Source organism: Hippopotamus amphibius, chromosome 2, assembly GCF_030028045.1.
Source record: "Hippopotamus amphibius kiboko isolate mHipAmp2 chromosome 2, mHipAmp2.hap2, whole genome shotgun sequence".
NCBI classification, from domain to species: Eukaryota; Metazoa; Chordata; class Mammalia; order Artiodactyla; family Hippopotamidae; genus Hippopotamus; species Hippopotamus amphibius.
Genome location: NC_080187.1, coordinates 143952209 through 143974195, shown reverse-complemented (window position 1 = coordinate 143974195; position 21987 = coordinate 143952209). Strand labels below are relative to the sequence as shown.

Here is a 21987-nt window from a genome sequence, read left to right as displayed (position 1 = left end):
TTTGTGGATGATGTGAAGCTGGAAGAGAAGTTAGTATTTTGGTTCACAGAATTAGGATCCCAAAAGATGCTGACATTTGGGACAGTGGGCTGAATCAAACATAAGGAAACGTAACAGGGATGAGTGCAAATAACAGTTCTGATGTGGAACTGCAGAGATTGGGTTTAGCAGCTGTGTATTTTGGGGAAAATACTAAGAATCTCTGCTGGTTGGAAAAGTGTCATGCAGTAATTTAACCAAGGCTTCGTCTGCGGTTTTGGAGTGTTCAGAATGAAGGAGTCATATTCTGGTTCCATTTCAGACCAGTTAGACCACACCTGGAACATAGTGTTCAGAGATGAATGAGAAGGATGCGAGGGGCAGGGAGTTCTGTCTAACGCTAGTAGTAATACCAGCTAACTCTGTTCCAGGCACTCTTCTTTTTTTTTTTTTTTAAGCTCTTTATTGGAATAGAATTGCTTTACACTCTTGTACCAGCTTTTGAGGTACACCAAAGTGAATCAGCTGTATTTATACATATATCCCCATATCCCCTCCCTGCGAGACTCCCTCATACCCTCCCTGTCCTGGCCCTCTAAGGCATCACCCATCATCGAGTTGATCTCCCTTTGTTATACAGCAACTTCCCACTAGCTATCTATTATACAGTTGGTAGTGTATATATGTCTATGCTACTCTCTCACTTCGTCCCAGCTTCCCCTTCGCCCCCAACCCCCACAACCCTGTGTCCTCCAGTCCATTCTCTGCATCTGCATCCTTATTCTTGTCCTGTCACTGGGTTCATCAGTACCATTTTTTTTTTTTAGATTCCATATATATAAGTTAGCATACAGTATTTGTTTTTCTCTTTCTGGCTGACTTCACTCTGTATGACAGACTCTAGGTCTATCCACCTCATTACATATAGCTCTATTTCATTCCTTTTTATGGCTGAGTAATATTCCATTGTATGTATGTACCACATCTTCTTTATCCATTCATCTGTCGATGGACATTTAGGTTGCTTCCATGTCCTGGCTATTGTAAATAGTGCTGCAGTGAACATTATGGTACATGTTTCTTTTTGGATTATGGTTTTCTCTGGGTATATGCCCAGTAGTGGGACTGCTGGGTCATATGGTAGTTCCATTTTTATTTTTTTAAGGAACCTCCAAACTGTTTTCCATAGTGGCTGTACTAGCTTACATTCCCACCAACAGCAGGCACTCTTCTTAACTCTTCATGTGTGTTATCTCGTAATCCTCACAGTCATCCTGTGAGGTAGGTGCTGTTCTTCTCTTTTCATGAAGAGTACTTGAAGGAACTGGAATCATTTTCCTAACAAAAGTGTTGGCATGTGACTCATCATATATAAGGGGAAAGGAGGATAAGCACAAATATTTTTAAAATACCCAGCCAAGCACTGTGCTAAGCGCTGCATTTCACGTGTAATCTTATTTAATCCTGAACAACAGACCTATTTGGAAAGTATTGTTATTCCCTTTTAACAAATGAAGAAACTGGGAAAGTGACTTGCTGTCTTGATAAGTAACAGGGACAGGATATAAACCCAGGTTTTTAAAGGTCCCTGGCCAGTGCTGGTCACATTAGATTTTAATTACATGTATTGTCTTGCTCCAGAAGGCAGTTTAGGGTGCCCATGGGGAGCTAGCTGGTGATGGCTTAATAGAAACTTTTTGGCTACTAGAAGCCTGAGATGAAGTGGGTTAACTTGAATGTGTGGTTGATTCCATGTCAGCATCAGTGTTCAGGGTCAGCTTACATTATGATTTGGCCAAGGTATTTTGGGAGCATTCAGTCATTAAAGTGGGGGAGGGAGTGGGAGGTGAGAGGGGAGCTGAGGAGTTGGGGTAGACTGGAAGAGCTTTAATGAGCCTTCCAACCATGAAGTTCTGTGACTATGAAGACAGTTTTAAACAAGAGAACTGGTAATATGAGAATTGTGTTGGCCAGTGAGTTTTCTTTTGTGCATAGATGGATTTATTTTTTAAATTTCGGCTTTATTGAGGTATAAATAGCATATAAAATTGTAGGATATTTAAAGTAAGTTGTGGTGATTTGATGTATGTATACATAGTGAAAGGATTTCTTCCATCTAGGTAACATAACCATCAACTTATTTATTTATTTATTTGTTATGTATTTTTGGTGAGAACATTTTTTAAGTTCTACTCTCTTAACAAATTTCAATTATACAATACAGTGTTATCAACTATAGTCACTATGTTTTATGTTAGATCCTCAGACTTTATTCATCTTGCATCTGAAAGGCTGTATCCTTTTACCAACCTCTCCCTGTTTTTTCCATGCCCTACCTCCTGGCAAGTACTAAAAGTTTGATCTTTTTTTTTTTTTTTTTAGATTCTACATGTAAGTGATATCATACAGTATTTGTTTTTGTTTGTCTGGTTTATTTCACTTAGCATAATGCCCTCAAGGTCCATCCATGTTATCACAAATGGCAGGATTTGCTTCTTTCTCATGACTGAATATTTCTTTGTATATATATACCACAACCTCTTTATCCACTCATCCATTTGTGGGTACTTAGGTTGTTTCCGTATCTTGGCTATTGTGAGTAGTGCTAAAGTGAACATGAGAGTGCAGATTTATCTTCTTTGATATCCTGTTTTCATTTCCTTTGGATATACAGTCACCTCTCCATATCTGCAGGTTCAGCATCTATGGATTCAGTCAACTGTGGATTGAAAATATTCAGGGAAAAAGTAATTCCAGAAAGTTCCAAAAAGCAAAACTTGAATTTGCTGCCGGGCAGCAATTATTTACATAGCATTTACATTATATTTACAACTATTTATATAGCATTTACATTGTATTTAGTATTATAAGTAATCTGCAGATGATTTAAAGTGTACAGGAGGGTGTGCTTAGGTTGTATGCAAGTACTACGATATTTTATATACAGGACTTGAGCATCCTTGGATTTTGGTACCTATCCACATGAGTCCTGGAACCAAACCCCTGTTGATGCTCAGGGATGTCTCTATACCCAGAAGTGGGATTGCTGGATGATATGGCAGTACTATTTTTAATTTTTTGAAGAACCTCCATAGTACCTCCATAGTGGCTACACCAATTTATAATCCCACTGTTGACTAAAAAAAATGTACAACCTAAAAGTTGAGAATTATGTATTATTCGATGGACTAAATGAGGACAGAGTCTTTTGGAAAACAAAAACAAACACAAACCAGGGAGTCAGAACATTGTAAGATTACTGCTATTAGAAAAACTCCAGACATTCCAAGTTAATGAATTAAGTGCTTTTCTGCATATGGGAAGATGCAAGAGTCTGGGTTTATTGAAATTATTCCTTTGATATGCACCTTATCTAGAACAAGTATCCTTTTTTCTCTGTCTTGAATCCCCTCAGGGTACACTGTTGGGGATGGATGTAGAGGCTCTTGGCTTGGTGGTGGGCAACCTGTTTTTCTCCATCCTGAATTCCCCTTAGGGCGCGCCGTCAGGGGAGGCTACAGTGGTTTGATGGCCTCAACATTCTTCATTTACTGAAATGGCAGATGACATTCTTTGCCCACACCACCAACAGTGCACAAGGGCTCCCTTTTCTTCACATTCTTACCAACACTTGTTTTCTCATGTGTTTTTGTTAATAGCCATTCTAACAGGTGTGAGATGATATCTCATTGTGGTTTTGATTTTCATTTCCCTGATGATTTAATGATGTTGAGCATCTTTTCACATACCTATTGGCCGTTTGTATGTCTTCTTTGGAAAACTATCCAGTTCCTCTGCCCATTTAAAAATTGGATTTTTGGTTTGGGGTTTTGTTTTGTTTTTGCTATTGAGTTGTATGAGTTCTTCATATATTTTGGGTATTAACTCCTTATCAGATATATGATTTGCAAATATTTTCTACCGTTCCGTAAATTGTCTTTTCATTTTGCTGGTTTCCTTTGCTGTGCAGAAGCTTTTTTAGTTTGATATAATCCTCCCTTGTTTATTTTTGCTTTTGATGCCTTTGCTTTAGATGTCAAATTCAAAAAAAATTATCTCCAAGACTGACGTCAAGGAGCTTACCCGCTATGTTTTCTTAAAGGAGTTTATGGTTTCAGATCTTACGTTCAAGTCTTTAATCCATTTTGAATTGATTTTTGTGTCTGGTGTAAGATAGGAATCAATTCATAGATCTATTCCTTTTTTTAAAAATAAATTTACTTTATTTATTTATTTATTGGCTGCATTGAGTCTTCATTGCTGCTGCTGAGGCTTTCTCTAGTTGCAGAGAGTGAGGGCTACTCTTCGTTGTGGTGCATGGGCTTCTCATTGCGGTGGTTTCTCTTGTGGAGCACGGGCTTTTGGCGTGTGGGCTTCAGTAGTTGTGGCATGTGGGTTCCAGAGTGCAGGCTCAGTTATGGCACACGGGCTTGGTTGCTCTGCGGCATGTGGCATCTTCCTGGACCAGGGCTCTAACCTGTGTCCCCTGTATTGACAGGCGAATTCTTAACCACTGCGCCACCAGGGAAGCCCCATAGATTTATTCTTAAATGTACTTATAAAGTTAAATTAAATGCTTAAGTTTTACAAGGAAGTGTTATGTCTGAGTTGAGAATTACTGGTGGACTTACAGTTAAACTAAAATATTTAAAACCCTATTAAGTGAACAGAACCTGGAGAGATACCAGCCTTTTACCTGCATGGGCTATCTGAAATTTTGTCCTCGTTAGACAGACCTGTGAAGCTTAGCCCTGTTAGGTTTTTGGGGTGATGTGGTAAGAGCAATAGTGGTTTAGTGAGAAGGATTCTAAATCAGGAATCAGGGTCCTCTTAGCCTACCTTTGTCACTAGCTAGCAGTGGACAGGCCTTACTTACTCTTATTTGTAAAATGAGAGGGTTGTGCAAATAGGTACAGCCTTATGGTAAGCTTTTGGGCAATAACATTTTTTGTTTCAGAGTTACACTTCTAAGATCTTTCCGAAGGGATTAATTATAAATATGAAAGAACGTTGTGTACAAAGACGTTCCTTACAGCATTATTTAATGGTTGAAAACATTAAGAAATGATATAAATGTCCAACATGGGTGACTGATTAGCACTTGGTAGAATTTTAGTGTAACTCAAACACCAGAAACTGTATAACATGGAAAATATTCATAAAATATTGAGAAATGTCTTGTAATTCTCTTTAATGGATATGTGTTATATTGGGGGAAAATCCTAAAGGGATTTGCCCTAGAAGTGCATTCAGTTCCTTGCTCTCACATTTTGTGATTCTGTGAGTTTGTGGCAGAAGGAGAATCTCAGATGGGCTGTAGAGAAGGACAGGAGGGTTTGTTGCATCTTCTCGGAATTATAGTAGAATCCAAACTGCTGCTAAGATTAAAAATTATAGTAATGTAGCACCCTATTTAATGCTCTTAATTTTTCAATGCAGTTTGGCCCTAATTTAACTGACTTTATTCTTAAAAACAAACCAGGTGATTCTCTGCTGTGGAGCAGAGCTTAGAATGGAGGGTGAGCCACACAGGGAACTGGGCTTGGGATGGGTGTTTAAAGACATTTCTGTGCTTTGCCTGTTTCCTCTAGCTCTCCCTCTCTGCTTATCCCTTTTCACCAGATCACTGGTGGCTTTTCTTCTGGCCTGACACTTGTGTGATATGTAGGGTATTCTACTCCACTATGGAAAGCTTGTGAGGCTTGTCATCAGTCAGGACTGTTTTATAGCAGTTAGACAAGAGAAAGCAAAGATGAAGGACTGTGGGAGATGTGGCCGTGGTCCCTCCTTTTACTTTGATTTTAATCTAGTGATCTCAGAGGAGAGGAGAAACTAAACAGCACTGGTAGCTGGCTCTGATTCAAGGCAAAAGCACTACTGTACTGTTTATCCACAGTCTTCCCCATTTTGAGAGGAAAATAAGTTACTTTTTCTTCACACTATTATGTGGTAAAGGGCTGTTTTTGGCTTAGGGTTTTTCTGGGTTTGTCCCTGTTCATGAGAACACAAGTTAGACTGTCCCCTGAGAGCAGGGGTTGCCAGGAGATGTTTGCTGTATCCTTTTTAGCTGTAAAATATTATAAAATATTGTAAAATATTATATGAGATGTGTCCTTGGGCTACAGCTATTTCCCATACCATGACCTGTGTTCTTTTCCACATTGCCCTTCTGGTCTTTAGGTTCTTGGAGAAGTATAGCTTAGAATTTGTAGCTGTTACAAGTTGGTATCTAATTTAGTTACTATGGCAACTCTTTTGGAAAATTCATTGGTTTCTTCATTTTCCCCTTATGACATTTCAGTTCTACTACCTAAGAGAAAAGCCAAAAGAGGAAACTTAATATCATTGGGTGTAGGAAATAACCAGAAAATTCCCTGGCCCATTCATCTATCCAGCCAGTATTTATTTACGTATCTACTTTATGTCAGACAGTATGCTAGCTACTTTAGAAGTAGAATAAATTTGAAAGTGAGGTTGTGTAACTGTTGTCTACAACTTGAGAAGAACAGGAACATTGTTGCTTCGCCTCCACCTCCCCCACCTTTGTTCCTGACCAGGGATTAAACCCGGCCAGGGCAGTGAAAGTACCGAGTTCTAATCTCTGGACCACCATGGAATTCCCTGATTATTATTATTATTTTTTATAAGTTTGTTTGTTTGTTTGTTTGTTTATTTTATTGGCTGTGTTGGGTCTTTTTTTTGCTGTGCACGGGCTTTCTTTAGTTGCAGTGAGTGGGGGCTACTCTTTGTTGTAGTGCTCAGGCTCCTCATTGCCGTGGCTTCTCTTGTTGCGGAGCACAGGCTCTAGGCGCATGAGCTTCAGTAATTGCAGCACATGGGCTCAATAGTTGTGACTCATGGGCTGTAAAGTACAGGCTCAATAGTTGTGGTGCACGGGCTTAGTTGCTCCGCAGCATGTGGGATCTTCCTGGAGCAGGGATCGAACCCGTGTCCCCTGCATTGGCAGGCGGATTCTCAACCACTGAGCCACTTAGGAAGCCCATCCCTCATTATTTTTTAAAGATTGAGTGGTAATCTCGGTTTGAGAAGATAGAATTAATATAAGAAATTTTATTCTGAATTATAAAACTAATAATTTTAAAAGTATGAAAAAATTCAAGCTCTATTGTATATCTTTTCAGGCAATTTTATTAATGTAAAGAATTATATAGAAACATAAATGGGATTATAAATACATTTATATATTATTTGGCCTATTTTTCTATTGGCATGTTAGAGTTTTCTTATAAATTTTCACGGCAGGGGTGTGTGTGGCACATTTAAATGTGGCTTCCAGTTTTATTTGTCTTTTAATTTAAACTTTATGTATCAATTAACATTATAAATGGGACAACAAACATTCTTATGTTGTCCCATTTGGCAGTAAATCTAGTTTTTACTTCAGTTTGCTGTATGTTTGGATTTTTTTTTTTTTTTTTTTTAATTTGGCTTTTCAAAGATTTATCACTAGTGAAACAGACCAGGCATCATCTCCCACCGCTGTGGTATGGTGAGGAATTTGGGGATAACAGTAGCCTTGTAATATTTGAGTATCATAATTTTAAATTAGGGGTTTTCAACCTGGGGTCAATGAAATCTCTGAAATTATGTATTAAATTTAAGTATGTATACATTTTTGGGGGGAACGATCTGTAGTTTTCCTTAGATAGAGGATTCTATGACTCAAAAAGAAGTTTAAAACCATTGCCCTAAAAGATTTTTTAGTTACCTACATTTCTGTTGGTAGAAAATATATGCAGATAAACTTTATTTTATCTTGGGCTTCCCTGAAATCTTGTGAGCGGTGTCTGAGGGGGATAATATAGTTTTCCTTTACAACTTCCTCACCCCCTGAAAAACATGAATTCATTTTTACTGCTTCCATTGGAGTTTCCTTAAGTATTTTAGGTGAGATGATTGACTATTTTGGTAACCTCCAAACAACTCTAAGTCTGAACCTAGAAATTCACTATGGATGCTGAATTCTCAAACCGGAAGCGAACTTCAGCTACAAATTTAAGTTTCTGAACAGTTGAGAGATGGTGGCTTCAGTTACAAAAGGTTTTTCTTAAGAATTCTTAAGGAGCAGCTGAAGGAGTGAGGGAGAAGGTCTGGGCTGAAGCTTGTGGGGCAGTTAGGACCTGGGGAGCCCTGGCTCTCTTGCTGCAGGAAAGGAAAGTAGAGTGGAGAAGAGGGTGGCATTTATAATAGAGAATTTTCTTAAGTTCCCTGCCTCTGAGATCTGACTGGGCCAGGACAAGGATGTGTGTGAAATTAAATCTTGAAAGACAGTTGCTTTTGTTCAATTTAAACTTGTCCAAGGAGAATGGAAATTAAGCTTGAAATCTCTAAGGAAGTGTTCACACCTTACCTCTCTTTTCTCATGTCCTCTCTTCTGTGCAGGTGGATGGAAGCATGCCTTGGGGAAGATCTGCCTCCCACCACAGAACTGGAAGAGGGGCTTAGGAATGGGGTCTACCTTGCCAAACTAGGAAACTTCTTCTCTCCTAAAGTGGTGTCCCTGAAGAAGATCTATGATCGAGAGCAGACCAGATACAAGGTGAGTCCTTCCTTGCTTGGTGCTTAAATTTCTATAAACTTCATGAGAGAGAAGTTTAGCATACTTTATCCTGTGAAAGAGTTACTGAGAAATATATATGTGTTTGTTCCAACAAAATAAAATACTTGGCAGAATGGAGAAAATTTAGTGCAAAGTCAAGATACAGTAGTAAAGGAATTTTAGCTGTCTGTATTTCTGGCGCAATTCTAATGAGTAATTTGTATCTAGAAATTTTCATGGTCCTTGATGAATTTTTTATATCTTAGAAGGTAGAGGAAGTAACTAGGGGAATTAATACTTTAAGTCTGATTTTAACCAAGCTCTGAGATTTGTTGGCAAATTGAAAGCAACAGCAACTTTGGGGGGAAAAAATCACCCCATGATATTAAAATTTAAGATAAAATGGGAAGTGATCTGATTTCAGAAAATTGAGATAAGTGATTGATTCTTGTGGCCCAGGGCTCTCAAAAAGAGGACTGCTTTAATTGAGCTGGGATGTTGACAAGGACCAAATTCCGTTGTCTACAGAGTTTCTGTGGGGAGATTTCCTAAGAGCTCTTATCTGAAAAAGGATGAGTATAGGAGATAGTGGAGGATTGCAAAATCAAGAGCAGATGTAAGACGAGTCAACTATAAGAATTGGGCCAGAGCGCAGAATGAGTTAAGGATGAAGACAGAATCATAAGAGATTATTGTTTTTTATGTTTAAATTCAAAGGAAAACAAGGAAAGTGTAGGTCTTAATCCACAATTAACATCCCAAATAGAAACTTTTCTTCATCAAAAAGCAAATACTTATATGTTGAGTTTTAAATAAGTGATTATTCTGAAGATACCTCCCGAGCTCTTCTGTTGAGAGTCTACAAAATGTGTGTAGAACAGGCAGGCGTTAGAGGAGGGGAGACTGCAGCAACAGTAAAAACAATAGCCTACGACTCTGTCTTAAGAGTAAACCTTCCTAAAAAACAGCAGATGTAGAGGTTTAGAGGGGGATATTTGTACGTGTAGTATGAAAAAAACCTCATTTGGGGAGTATCTTCTACCTGCCAAACACCACGTTAAGTGCTTTATGTACCTTTTCTCAGTTAATCTTTCCAACAGATGTAAAGTAGGTATTAAAGATGGGGAAACTCAGACTCAAAAGGGTGAGGTGACTTGCCCATTGTCAGTAATAGGTGGCCAAGTCAGGAACTGAACCCAAGATCATTGAATCCCAAAGACCGTGTTCTGTCGAGCGCACTATACACAGGAAGATTCTCCAGATGGTTCTTAACTGAGAAGAGCTGAGATGTGGATTTGGCTTCTGGGGATTAGAATGTGAACATAATGCTGTAGACCTTAAATTTAAGGGGACCATGTAAAGTCTCGCAGGGAAACATTTATTGATTCAAGGAGAGTTTTTATTTAGTATTTGCTTCAGTATTGCCAACAGTGCCTAATGGTCTTTTATTTGTTTTAGGCAACTGGCCTCCACTTTAGACACACTGATAATGTGATTCAGTGGTTGAATGCCATGGGCGAGATTGGATTGCCTAAGGTAATTTTTGTGATATTCATAGTCTGGCTTAGTTTGGACTCTTTTGGTATAACACTTCTCATTCTACCTGTAAAATTATTTTCAGTTGACTCTTTTATGATATATATATATATAAATTTGTGATATTACATATATTAATATTAAAGGATCTCTTTCTTCCGTTTGTTTTAGGAAATAGCTTTGTTCTTTTTCTTTTATATTTTTCATCCCTGCTTTACCTCACCCTAGAGAAATTCCCTGTGATGTCGTTTATTTTTACTATACCAAATCGTAAACAGTAAAATTCACATACCGTAAGGGAGTTCCCTGGCAGTCTAGTGGTTAGGACTTGGAGCTTTCACTGCCAGGGCCCAGATTCAGTCCCTAGTTGGGGAACTAAGATCCTGCAAGCCCTGCAACACATCCAGAAAAAAAAAAAAAATCACCATTGTATGAATGAAATTCATACAGTGAAATTCACCATTTTAAAGTGTACTGTTCAGTGAATTTTATTTATTCACAAAGTTGCTACATTCAAGTTTGACTTTAGGAAACATAGGAAATATTTTAGAAATGTCATCTTCCAGCTTCAAAATAACCAAATCTGTAGGGAATGTGAAGGGTTTATTTTATATTTCAAATTGTAGAGGCAGTATAATGGCATTTACTTCTTATATCTGGTTTTGGTGATGGCTGTGGGGTTTTTTTGTTTTTTGTTTTGATAGCTTTGTTGAGGTATAATTGGTATAGAAAAACCACACATATTTAATGTATACAACTTGATGAATTTGGAATGATGGCTGTAGTTTTGATATGGGAGTATGTGTCCTTGAGTGTTTTGCTCAAGAGTTTATTTAATGCTGCTCTTAGTGAAATTGACATCTCAATTGTTAGGCTGAACCTCACAGACCTGCAGGCCTTGTAGTTGCCCAGCCTTGAGACTGAGGGAAGAGCCTGGAAACAGCAACAGAGACATCACTGGTTTATTGGACAGGGAATCTCAGATGTCTGAAGCAAGGCTCTGGAGTGACACCCTATCGAGGACAGCAGACAGCAGGCAGAACACAGTAGCAGTCTTTGCTAGTGTGGTTGGGGGGTGGGGGGGAGAAGGAGTTTACCGGTTACAGGGGAATTGACGTCAGTTTGGCTCGTCAGTTACCAGGGAAAGCAACAGGGGGGCATGTCCCTCATAGCCCCTTGGGCAGATGTCTTCCCTTTGATAAACTATCCTAGTGGAGCTATTCTGATCTAAAGATTACTAGCATTTACTGATTAGGCCATATAATTAAGAGGGAATGTCAGCCCTATGAGTAGGGTATAGGTGAAGCAGGGACTGGTTGAGCAGGAGATGTACAGAGAGCAAAAGAATAATCATCTTGGGTGGCCTGATCACACATCTAGCTACCTAGTCCTACCTTGACTCCATAGAGGCCCTGCATGGGCAGCTTTCTCCCCTCCCCGCCCCCCGGCCCCCATCCTTTGACCTAAGAATTCTACTTCTAGGAATTTATCCCCACCCCATCAGCTTAAAAAAATATATTAGACAAACACAAAGAGATGTATATGTAAGGATTTTTCAGTATTGCTTATGATAGAAAACATTGATAGCAAACCACACGTTTCTTCACTTGGGGTATTGTGTTAACAGCCAGTCCAATACTAGTGCTGCCGTTAAAAAGGATGATGTCTATCTATATATATAACTGTGAGGGGAAAAAAAAACAGGCTACGATTATAAGAGTTTGTGTTCTGGCTAAGATGAGATCACTATTTTTGTCTAAAAATAAAGTGAGTATTCTTGGGAAAAATCTGCAAGGAGAAATAGTTTTCATTTCTGTGTGATGGGGTTAAGGGGTGGTTTTTATTTTCTTTATACTCTTCTGTGGAGTCTTAATTTTTGAAACCAAAGAAAGGTTAAAAAGAAATGAGGTGTGGAGTATCAGAAAGTGGCTGAAACCACGTGGAAATGAATATTTGGCATTTAGGAGAGTGCTTAGTTCACTGTTGCATACATACCTGTTGAATTGAGTTAAATTCAGAGCTAAGTCTTTGCGGAAGACTAGCTTGTGTCCTCTCTTTTTCAGAGCAAAGTGTTGAAGTTCTCTTCCTTGCACTGGTATGTGAGAATTAAGCCCCACAAATGTCAGGAAATGCAATACGTCAAGTTCTTACAGCTACTTGACCTTTCTGTGCACCTGTAACTTCCTGTTCCTTTTTTTTATATAGTATGCCCAATGGGCAATGACAATTTAACCACTTTCGAATGGTGCTAAGAGCTTTGTTAATATTTGCTATTGCTAATAGTATTGTTACTACAAAATGCCTTTTTAATAATGTACTTTTATTACCTTTTTTGTTTACTAACAGTAGTGCATTGTCCTGGACCACAATCTCAACAAACATAGAATTCCCCAAAGACTGTCAGGAACAATAGGATTATTATGGCTATTAGCCTTGAAATGTCTGCTCTATAGAAGTCCAGAAGACTTCTGAATAATGTAGACTAAAGATACTTAGCCTAAAAATGTGTTTTTGCCCATAATATAATGTGTGATCTGTAATTGGCAATACATATATAGTATTTATGGGGATGTCATCCCTAACCTGTTTATATGGTACATGCAGAACTATAGAAACTTAATATGATCATTTTTTGGTTTTTATGCATTTGACTGTTTATTATAATTGGTGCTGTTGGGTGACTCCTCCATGAAACATTTTGTTGTTTTGATTTTTAAAATGTTTTTAATTTGCCTAATAGGCCTCTGTTTTCTTCAGCTATTCTACCTTCTATTGATATAGCCTAGTGGTGGGCATTCCCTAAAATGTAATTCTTATTTTAGCTACCTTCTCTCTTTCTCATGGTTTCAGTTGTCTTGAAGACTCTTTGCTGTAAGAAACACAGCATCTTCAATTGGCTACTGGACATTTCTCCTTAGATAGCTTTCTGTCTCCTAGAATTTCTCATATCTGAAACTAAACCTACCTTTTCCCCCAAGTGAACCTGCTCTCCTCTGTATAAGTGGTGCCATGTCATGTTCCCAGTCATCCAGTCTCAACACCTTGGAGTTACTTTGGACTTCTAAATGCAGTCATTCCCCAAGCCTTCCTCATTTATTTGCAATGTCTGTTTTATCTGATGAAACAAATCCCAGCCTGCTTCCTCAGCTTCAGCTCTTCACCATTCAGTATTTCCTGTGTCTTGTCTCCAGTCAGATCTTCCCGAGGCTCTGTTTTTAGCCTTGGCTCCAAAGCTAGGACTTCTCTAAGGCCTGCATATTAAGTTCAAACTTGTCTGACTTTAAAGGTCCTTGTAATCTGCCTCTATCCTACCTACCCAACCTTATTTTTCTGTTACTTTCTAAAATGTATTCTGTACTGTTTTGGGGAAGGGTGACTGACTTTGACTATGATTTTCACCATTCAGGAGAAGACATTTCAATCATAGGAAATCAGCATGTAAAGTTAGAAAAATTATCAAAAAAGATGATTCTGGTACCTCCCATCTCTCTTGGGGGTGTGCATTTCTTTCTCATCGGGAGCCATAGGTATTGTGAAGGAAACAAGCATAAAAACAAGTAATATAGTAATAGAGTTAGATACAAAGTGCTGTAGTACTCTTCTCACTGTGTTAGTTAAGGCCTTTTATTGCTCATCCAAATTCTTCTAATCACCTCGTAATTCAGTCTTACTTTTCTACTCTACTGTTCCCTCCGCCCCTGCCACTTTTTTGCTGCTCTGAATTACAGATTGAGTTGTATGGTGTCACATTCCCATGAGAATAGGTCTTGAAATTCAAGGCTATTCTCCATCTAAACCTACTCTGTTCCTATCCTACCTCGTTCGTTGATTCATTAAACATAGAACTCCTTCCATGACCTTGACTCTGGACTTAACATGGAAGATAGAGCAGTGAACAGCATAGACCTGGTCCTTACCTTCATGTGGCTTTTAGTCTGTTGGAGGAGTCAGATCATTACGACACACATAATTGATTATTTGTGGTAAATGCTACCAGGGAAAACTCTCCATCTCTTACATTCCTGCGTGCATCCTCTATTCTACCTACTTTATCCGTGTATCTTTCCACTTCCCCCAAGCATTATAACACATTTTAATATTTTGTAGTTTTTTTCAATGTCTAAACGTAGTGATTTACACATACTGAAGCACTTAGTAAATGTTCATTGTTGAGCTATTATTGCTCAGCCTAGCCATGTTAGATAGCAGCTAGGAAGACTGAAATCCTGCAGAGCCTCATACACTTGCCGCCGATTTAAGCTGGATTGGAACTTGGGTTTTGTTTGCCCATGTCTGTGTCTGCAGTAAGTAAATCACTTTCACATACTTAGTAAAATTCAGTGGATTGACCATATAAGGCTTTTCCAAGTAGTGCTTTTCACTGTGTATTGTATCATTTTATTTCATATTTACATTCATATTTACATTCCTTATGATGAAATGTCTGTTCACCCTAATGGAGTTATTTGCCGAATGCTGATAATGTTTTCTAATTGTCCAAAGTTTTACTTGTATTGTTGATGATTTGTGAGTGATTAAATGAACCCTGGCGGGTGGATACCTTACTCTACTTCTTTTATTTCTTCTTAGATTTTTTATCCAGAAACTACAGACATCTATGATCGAAAGAACATGCCAAGATGTATCTACTGTATCCATGCACTTAGGTAATCAGATTCTCTTGGTAGAATAAGCAGTATATAGATACAGAGAATAGATTTGTAGTTGCCAGAGGCGGGGCTTTGGGAGTGGGCAAAATGGGTGAAGGTGGTCAAAAGGTACAGCCTTCCAGTTATAAAATAAATAAGTCCTGGGGATGTAATGTACAGCATGGTGACTACAATTTATAATACTGTCTTGTGTATTTGAAAGTAGCTAAGAGAGTAGATCTTAAAAGTGCTCATCACAAGAAAAGTAATTTGTTTGACTATGTGCGGTGATGGAAGTTAACTAGACTTCTTATGGTGATCGTATCATTATGTTGTACACCTGAAACTTATGTAATATGTCAGTCATATCTCAGTTTTAAAAAAAAAGCAGTTTAGGAGTCACATCTGAGTTGAGTATGTAGCTTTTTGTCCAGGGTATAATGAAAAAGTTTTTGCATTCGCTTCAGAATTTTCAAATAGAATTGGGCACTATTATCTTAACAAAATGGTGAGAAGCAGCTGTGTTTTTCTAGTGAGTAGGGAGAAGAGATTTATTTATTCCTATAATAACAGAAAATTTTGTTCTAAAAACATAGTATAATCTTTCTTTATTGATCTAGTGTTTCTGAACTATGCATTTTACTTGAGATGTAGCACCTTTCTTTTAAATTAAAATCTCTTAAAAATTATAAAAACTATATACATTTGAAAACTTTTGTTTACCATTTTGTTTCAAGCTGATGAAAACTGAATTATGAAATATACTATGTCTTGATACTCTTTGGTAGTAAATTTAAATTTTAAATTTTGACAACATCTTCAAATAATACCAGCAAATATCAAATGGTTGATTGATAATTATTTAGTTATGTAGGACCTTCACAGGTCATTTGTTCATTAAATAATTTTCATGTCAATGCAAATATAATAAATAGCTGAAACAAGGTATAATTTTTTCACAGCTTCATAGTAAATTTGGAAGATGACTTAATTTCAGGTCCTCAGCTCTTAAAATGAACAAAGTACCAAATTGGAAGGAAGAGATGATATGTCTGGAGGGAGGGTGGGAGGGGAGGGGAGTAGGTACTAAGAGTATAGTATTTCATCGTGGTGCAGGTTTACTTGGTGGCCATAGGACTAAAGCAGGAGATGATAGAAGTGAGTGAGTATGAGGAGGAACATGAGTATGAGATTTTTTTGTTTGGGCTGTTCTTTTTATATAGCATCCTGTATGTATACTTAATAAATGTTAATTATATATTTGAATGCATGTATAATATTGACCCACAAGAAGCCTGTTGTTTCCAGTTTCTTGATCAAATGTGTGCCAGATCCTTGGTATCACTGGAATCAGTATGGAACCCATAAAAGAGAGAATATAACTGAGGACTCATAGATATCTTCTGTGGACTAATGAATGCATTAAACTCCTTAGAGCCTTCCTCTCCCTTCTGGTCCATCTGCCATGCTGCTGTCAGAGCTGTCTTTCTAAAACAGCCCTAATCATATTGGACGCTTCATAAAATATTTTGATGATCCCTTTCTAGTCTCACCTCCAGCCATTCCCTCCTGTGTACCTTTGCACTGGTATCGTCCACATACAGGCCATGTACTCTCGTGCCTTTGGTTGTGCTGTTTCCTGTGCCCGAAGTGCCTTTTTCTCCCTGGTTCAACCTGCGCTCTTCAGGTGCCACCTCAGAATGCTACCGTCAGTATCTTCTTACTTTCTCCCTCTTAGGCACAATTAGCTACTTACCATCTTTGTGCTCCTTTAGCATTTTTGTAACATACCTAGTATTTCAAGTATAGTGCTTTGTACTCTGCTTACTATTTGTGCTTATAGCTTGCTTTCTTGTGGACTCCTTAGGGGCAAGAAGTATTTCCTTTGTTCTTTCTCTTTGTTTCTTTAGTATTTAGATGCCTAGCATATCATCACAATAAATGTGTGTGTCAAAATTATACATTATAACAAATCTTCCTTTCCCTTCTACCTCTCAAGGGAATACTTTCTGTCCTATAAACGACAAAGGAAATGGTACTTTGTCTTTATCAAACCACGCTTCATGTTTGTCTGTGCTTATCCAGTTAAGTTTTAGCTCAGTTCCCATGTTCTTGGTGAAATCTCTCCATTGACTTCAGCTCATTCCTTTTTCTAAATGTCTGGGGTTTTTTTTTGTTTGTTTTATTTTTTTGTTTGTTTTTTTTGTTTTGGGGTGTGTGTGTGTGAGAGAGAGAGAGAGAGAGATAGTGCTTCTTTCATAGATGCTTTATCTTTTCTCCCTCTTACATTTATTAGCATCTTAGGGACAGAAATCATGCCTTACTTTTTTTCCCCTCCAAGGTACATAGCATAATACTGGACGAGCAGTGGTAAAGTGAGAATTTTAAAAAATGGTTTAGGAATAGGTGATGTGTTAGAAAATTTTCAGAACGTAGCGATTTCAGATGTATATGTCTGAGCCAAAATCAGCTTAATTCTGAGTATTGTGATTGGCTTAGTGTTCTGTGAGGTCTGTCTATGTTGATAACCTTGTGAAGGATGTACCCACATGGATATCTGATCTTGGCAGGCACAGAAGCTAAGCTGGCAGAATTCCTCTCTGCTAGTGCTGTAGCCACTACTCTCTGCAATGTAACCTGGGTCTCAGGCCTTCAAATTCTCTGAAAGAGATTGAAGAATTAACTGTGCCTTTCTGATGATGGAGTCAGCATGAGAAAGGGAGGAAGCCTGCTATTGTTTTCCATTTCTCTTCAGTGTGCAGTTCGTGCTTAGAAAGTATATACACAGTAGTGTGTTCTGGTTGGTGATTTATGATTTCTTTCCTCCCTTACAGTGTTTTTCCTGAAGGATGGGCAACACTTGATAATGTGTAGAAAGTGTGTCTAACTGCTTGAGCCTCTTCTTTACCTTTACACGGCAGTGCTCAAGGCAGGTTCCTCACTTTACTTACCTCTGTTGGGTGTGGCAGTGTTTCCCTTTTGCATCAACAGTTATAGAGAAGCATTATCTCCTTGTTTTCTCCTTTCCTGCCATCTTTTTTCCCCCTAAGTCTTTTTTTTTTCCTTTAGATCTTTAGTGGAGTATAATTGCTTTACAGTATTGTGCCAGTTTCCTCTGTACAACAAAGTGAATCAGCTGTATTTATACATATGTCCCCATATCCCCTCCCTCTTGAGCCTCCCTCCCACCCTCCCTACCCCCTCACCCCGCCCCATACCCCACCCCCAAGTCTTGACTGGCATTATTCCAGAGACAGTCACTGTGCTTTAGTCAGACTAAATTACTCTTGTAGATTACATTCCACTCTCAGATAAGACCGTAATTCTCCATTATTCCAAATACATTTGCATACTTCCTTTCCGTTTCCCCTGATGCTTTATCTTTCTAAGAACTGATTTGGGCATTAAATTGGCCCGTAATCCTTTATCCTAAATTTGAAAAAAACATGCTGAAAGCTCTGAAAGTTGAGTTTCGGTTTAGTTCAAACTCATTTGTTGGCAAGATCTGATCAGTATTAATTGAGATTACTTAGAATGTTTACCTGCATAATATGGTTATTCTTATGTCTCCCTGCAGAAAAGTAATGTTATTTGATTAGGGGTGCTTCCCCAGGGCTTGTTATACACTGTAAAACTTTTATATCGGAGAAATCCTAAATTAATATTTGACCCAAAGAATTTAGGTAAGGGATGTGGGCCTGTACTAGGTTCTGTTTCCTAATCAGCTGCTGTATTTAAGAGCATTTATTAGTAATCTTTGAGATTGGGATAGTTATTTCTTTCATAGGTTACTCTACAGTTAGTAGCAATAATTGGAGTCCAGGTAGGCTAACACAACCTCCTTCTCCTCATTGCTATGAAGTATAGCTAAAATAGGAAAAAAAGAAAAGAAAAAGAAATCTGAGCTCAATTACAGGCTGACTGTTATAGGTATCTAATAGCTTATTTGTAAAAGCAGGCATAGGAGACCAGGAACAAAGATTGAAAGTGATGTTTACTGTTAGAATTTTTAAGTTTTAGCTGTAAGGTTAAGTGCTTTTGATGCTGGATAAGGATCCAAGTAGCCATTATGATTCCATTTATAACTCCAGCATATCCTTAAAATATTCCTAACAGTTAAACTGAGATAAAAGAAAGATGATGCCCATCTGCTTTTTGCTTACCTTCTCCTCTGCTTTTTATAACAGCTAATGATGTCATTGTGACACCTTGAATTTACTATTAAAAGACTTTAAAAGCTAACTCACTCTTCTTGGGGGCTGTGAAAGTGACATGCTCAAGCTTTTGTTAGTGTGGCAGCCACTTTCTTATTTTATTTTATTTTATTTTTTTGGGGGGTACACCAAGTTCAATCATCTGTTTTTATACACATATCCCCGTATTTCTTGTTTTAAAGGAGGAATAAAAGAGGAAGAAATTTCTGGAGAAAAAATATTTTTACTTATTTAGAATGCAGATGGAACATATTGTGTGGGAAAAATGTATAGGGAAACATATTACATGTGTAGAAAGTTATTAGTTATTTGGCTTTGGAAACTTAATAGATGTAAAATCTTTGGAGAGGGGAACTTTATATATTTCCATCTTGAGCATTTTATTCTAAAGAAAAGCCCTTAATCATGTACATTTTATTTATATTTGTACTTATCTGAGAAAATGATTAGTTACTGTGGATGTATATATTCTAATGGGTTTTCAGAGCACTTGATTTTTTGTTTTTTAAGATTATGCATTTGGGTATATTATATACAATTTGAGTTCTGATCAGTTCTGTGAATGCAATATGCATGATACATATTTGTATTTGGATAATATTGAGATTTATAGATTATCTGCAAAAACTGTAGACCACTCTGTTGAGTTTCTATGATTTGTATCTTAGATATTATTTCCTCCCTTATTGCTTGTCTGTCAGTGGCTTGCTCATGTTAATTCCTGTGGAGTGCCCTTCTGACCTCTTCTGATTTATTGATTCTGACCTGCTAGATCCTTGGAATCAAGTTAATCTAACGCATGTTTACAGACATCCATCCATCTATGAAATATTGATTAATATTTACTAATATATGCCAGGCTCTGGGTAGGCATTGGTAAACAAGACTTTTATTGTCCCTGCCTTCATGGAGCTGAGAGTCTAGGAGATTTTTATTAAAGAGTAAAGATTTATAATGTGTACTTTATTTAAAACTCTAAAAAGTACCTGAATTAAATTTTTCCATCAGTAAGATGAATTCAGCTTAAGTAAGATTTGCTATTTTCATGAGACTTTCCTAAACTGTCTTGTTACTTAAAACTTATTGATCACAGAAAGGTAAACCGAAGTGAAGAGACTTCACTTATATTCATTACATTAACATTTATATTAACATCTAATCACACATTGGGTTTGTGCTGGAGCTGGGACTTGAACTTGTGTCTACTGTTTCCCAGTCCAGTGCTTTTTGCATTACATTATATGACTTTTAAGGACCTTCTTGTTAGGTAAAACTGAAAAAAGGCTCTGAGGTAAAGTATTATAACTGCAAAGTGGAATATGGTAGAGTACTGGGAGTCTCTGTGTTCTGAATATTTCTGCTCTTTGTGCTGATTTTCCCCTTTGAACTTAGAGCAGGAGGGAGGTTCAGCTGGGAGGCCTGACTCTTTTGCATATTATATCTTCTAGTTTGTACCTGTTTAAACTAGGCCTGGCTCCTCAGATTCAAGATCTATACGGAAAGGTTGACTTCACAGGTAAGAAGTTACAAACTTGGCAGGAAGTGCTTGATTTGTGTGGAAATAGCCTGGAGAGTCAACAGTACCAATCTTAAAGACATAGGGCTTTAAAAACACTGTGCCAACAGAGATAAAAAAAAAGCATAAGAAACCTGTTTCTCCTGCTGTGTTGGAAAGAACACTAAACTTGGAATTTCAGGCTCTGTTCTCTCAGTTAAGACATGGGTATGGTTGATAAGTCTCAGTTTTCTTCTATGTAAATTAGAAAGAATATTAACCTATAATATGTAAAAAATAAAATATAATATTAACATCTAACATAAAATTTCATGTACAGTAAAAAAAACTTTATAACAGTCTTTCTTCTTCCCTTCCAGGCAAAGGAAGGGAGTGAGATGACAGTTTACTAACTTTAAAACTTTAGCTTATTTGAATGGGTGTTTCTCTGTGTATTTGCTATAGTCAGATGCTTGAGGAGATAAGGGCTTGGTGAGAAAAAGAACAATGGTAATATTGCTTAAGGGTAAGACAGATTCAAATCTTTTGAACTGGTGATTATTTTGTAGGCCTGGGAGTTAAAAAAAACTAGTAATGCAACTTTTGTCTATGATATTTTTCCTTCCAGGGAAGTTGTTTCCCAGATTTGGGGCAAGGGCCAAACCTTACATGTTGTTTTCTTTATCATTTGGCTTCCTGCCTTAGAAATGAAATTGTTTAATAGTAGCTAGTGATTTGGATTGTAAAGATTGAGATAACTGGCTTGTGATTCACTTCTTGTTTGAGCTCCCTTTAAAGCTGCTCCATTAATAAGTTCATTATAGGAAATGCCATAAGTAGCAGTTTGGGAAAACTATATTCTATAGAGCCAGTATCTTAGTTTTTTCTGATGCTCTTGACAATACTAATATTATTATTACTGTGTCTATTGAGTGCATGTTATGTACTAGGTATCATGTTAAGTGTTTTCCATATATATCTTATTTAAATCCTTCCAACAACCCTAAGAGGTAGATGTCATTTTGTCCAGTACATTTTGTAGTTGAGGAATCTGTGTCCTTTTCTAAGTTATGGAAAGATGCTTAACTTGCTTGTTTGGGTCTTAATTCTTTCCTGTAGAAGAAGAAATCAACAACATGAAGATTGAACTGGAGAAGTATGGGATCCAAATGCCCGCCTTTAGCAAGATTGGGGGTATTCTGGCTAATGAACTGTCAGTGGATGAAGCTGCATGTAAGAAGAGAGAAATTTTGTGGGTTCAGTTGGGGTTGTTGCTGCCACTTTCAATGATTAATACTATAATGATGGTCTTGGACATTAGGAATTTTGCTAGCAAGTTTAGGTCAGTAGATGTAGTTTTAAACACTGCTATACAGTTACCTATGCTATTGTTATTTGGAAATAAGTGAGTGATTTTGATTAAAATAAAAGCACTAGAAAGTGAATTCTACACTTTAGTGCCTTTTTGAGTTTCTTATTTTCTGTTGGTGTTTACATGATTGAGGGTGAACATTTCCATAACAAATGCTCAAATGCTCCTTGCAAAGTGTCTTA

General features: G+C 37.5%; 1 protein-coding gene across 1 annotated transcript in view; it reads left to right on the top strand.

The window, feature by feature from the left end:
• IQGAP1 (IQ motif containing GTPase activating protein 1) overlaps positions 1 to 21987 on the top strand; it is a 97886-nt gene that overhangs the window by 24178 nt on the left and 51721 nt on the right. The window contains exons 3-7 of the mRNA XM_057720406.1: positions 8383 to 8539; positions 9998 to 10075; positions 14666 to 14742; positions 20387 to 20454; positions 21553 to 21666. Coding sequence (XP_057576389.1) covers positions 8383 to 8539; positions 9998 to 10075; positions 14666 to 14742; positions 20387 to 20454; positions 21553 to 21666 — 494 coding nt within the window. The remainder of the gene's footprint in view (positions 1 to 8382; positions 8540 to 9997; positions 10076 to 14665; positions 14743 to 20386; positions 20455 to 21552; positions 21667 to 21987) is intronic.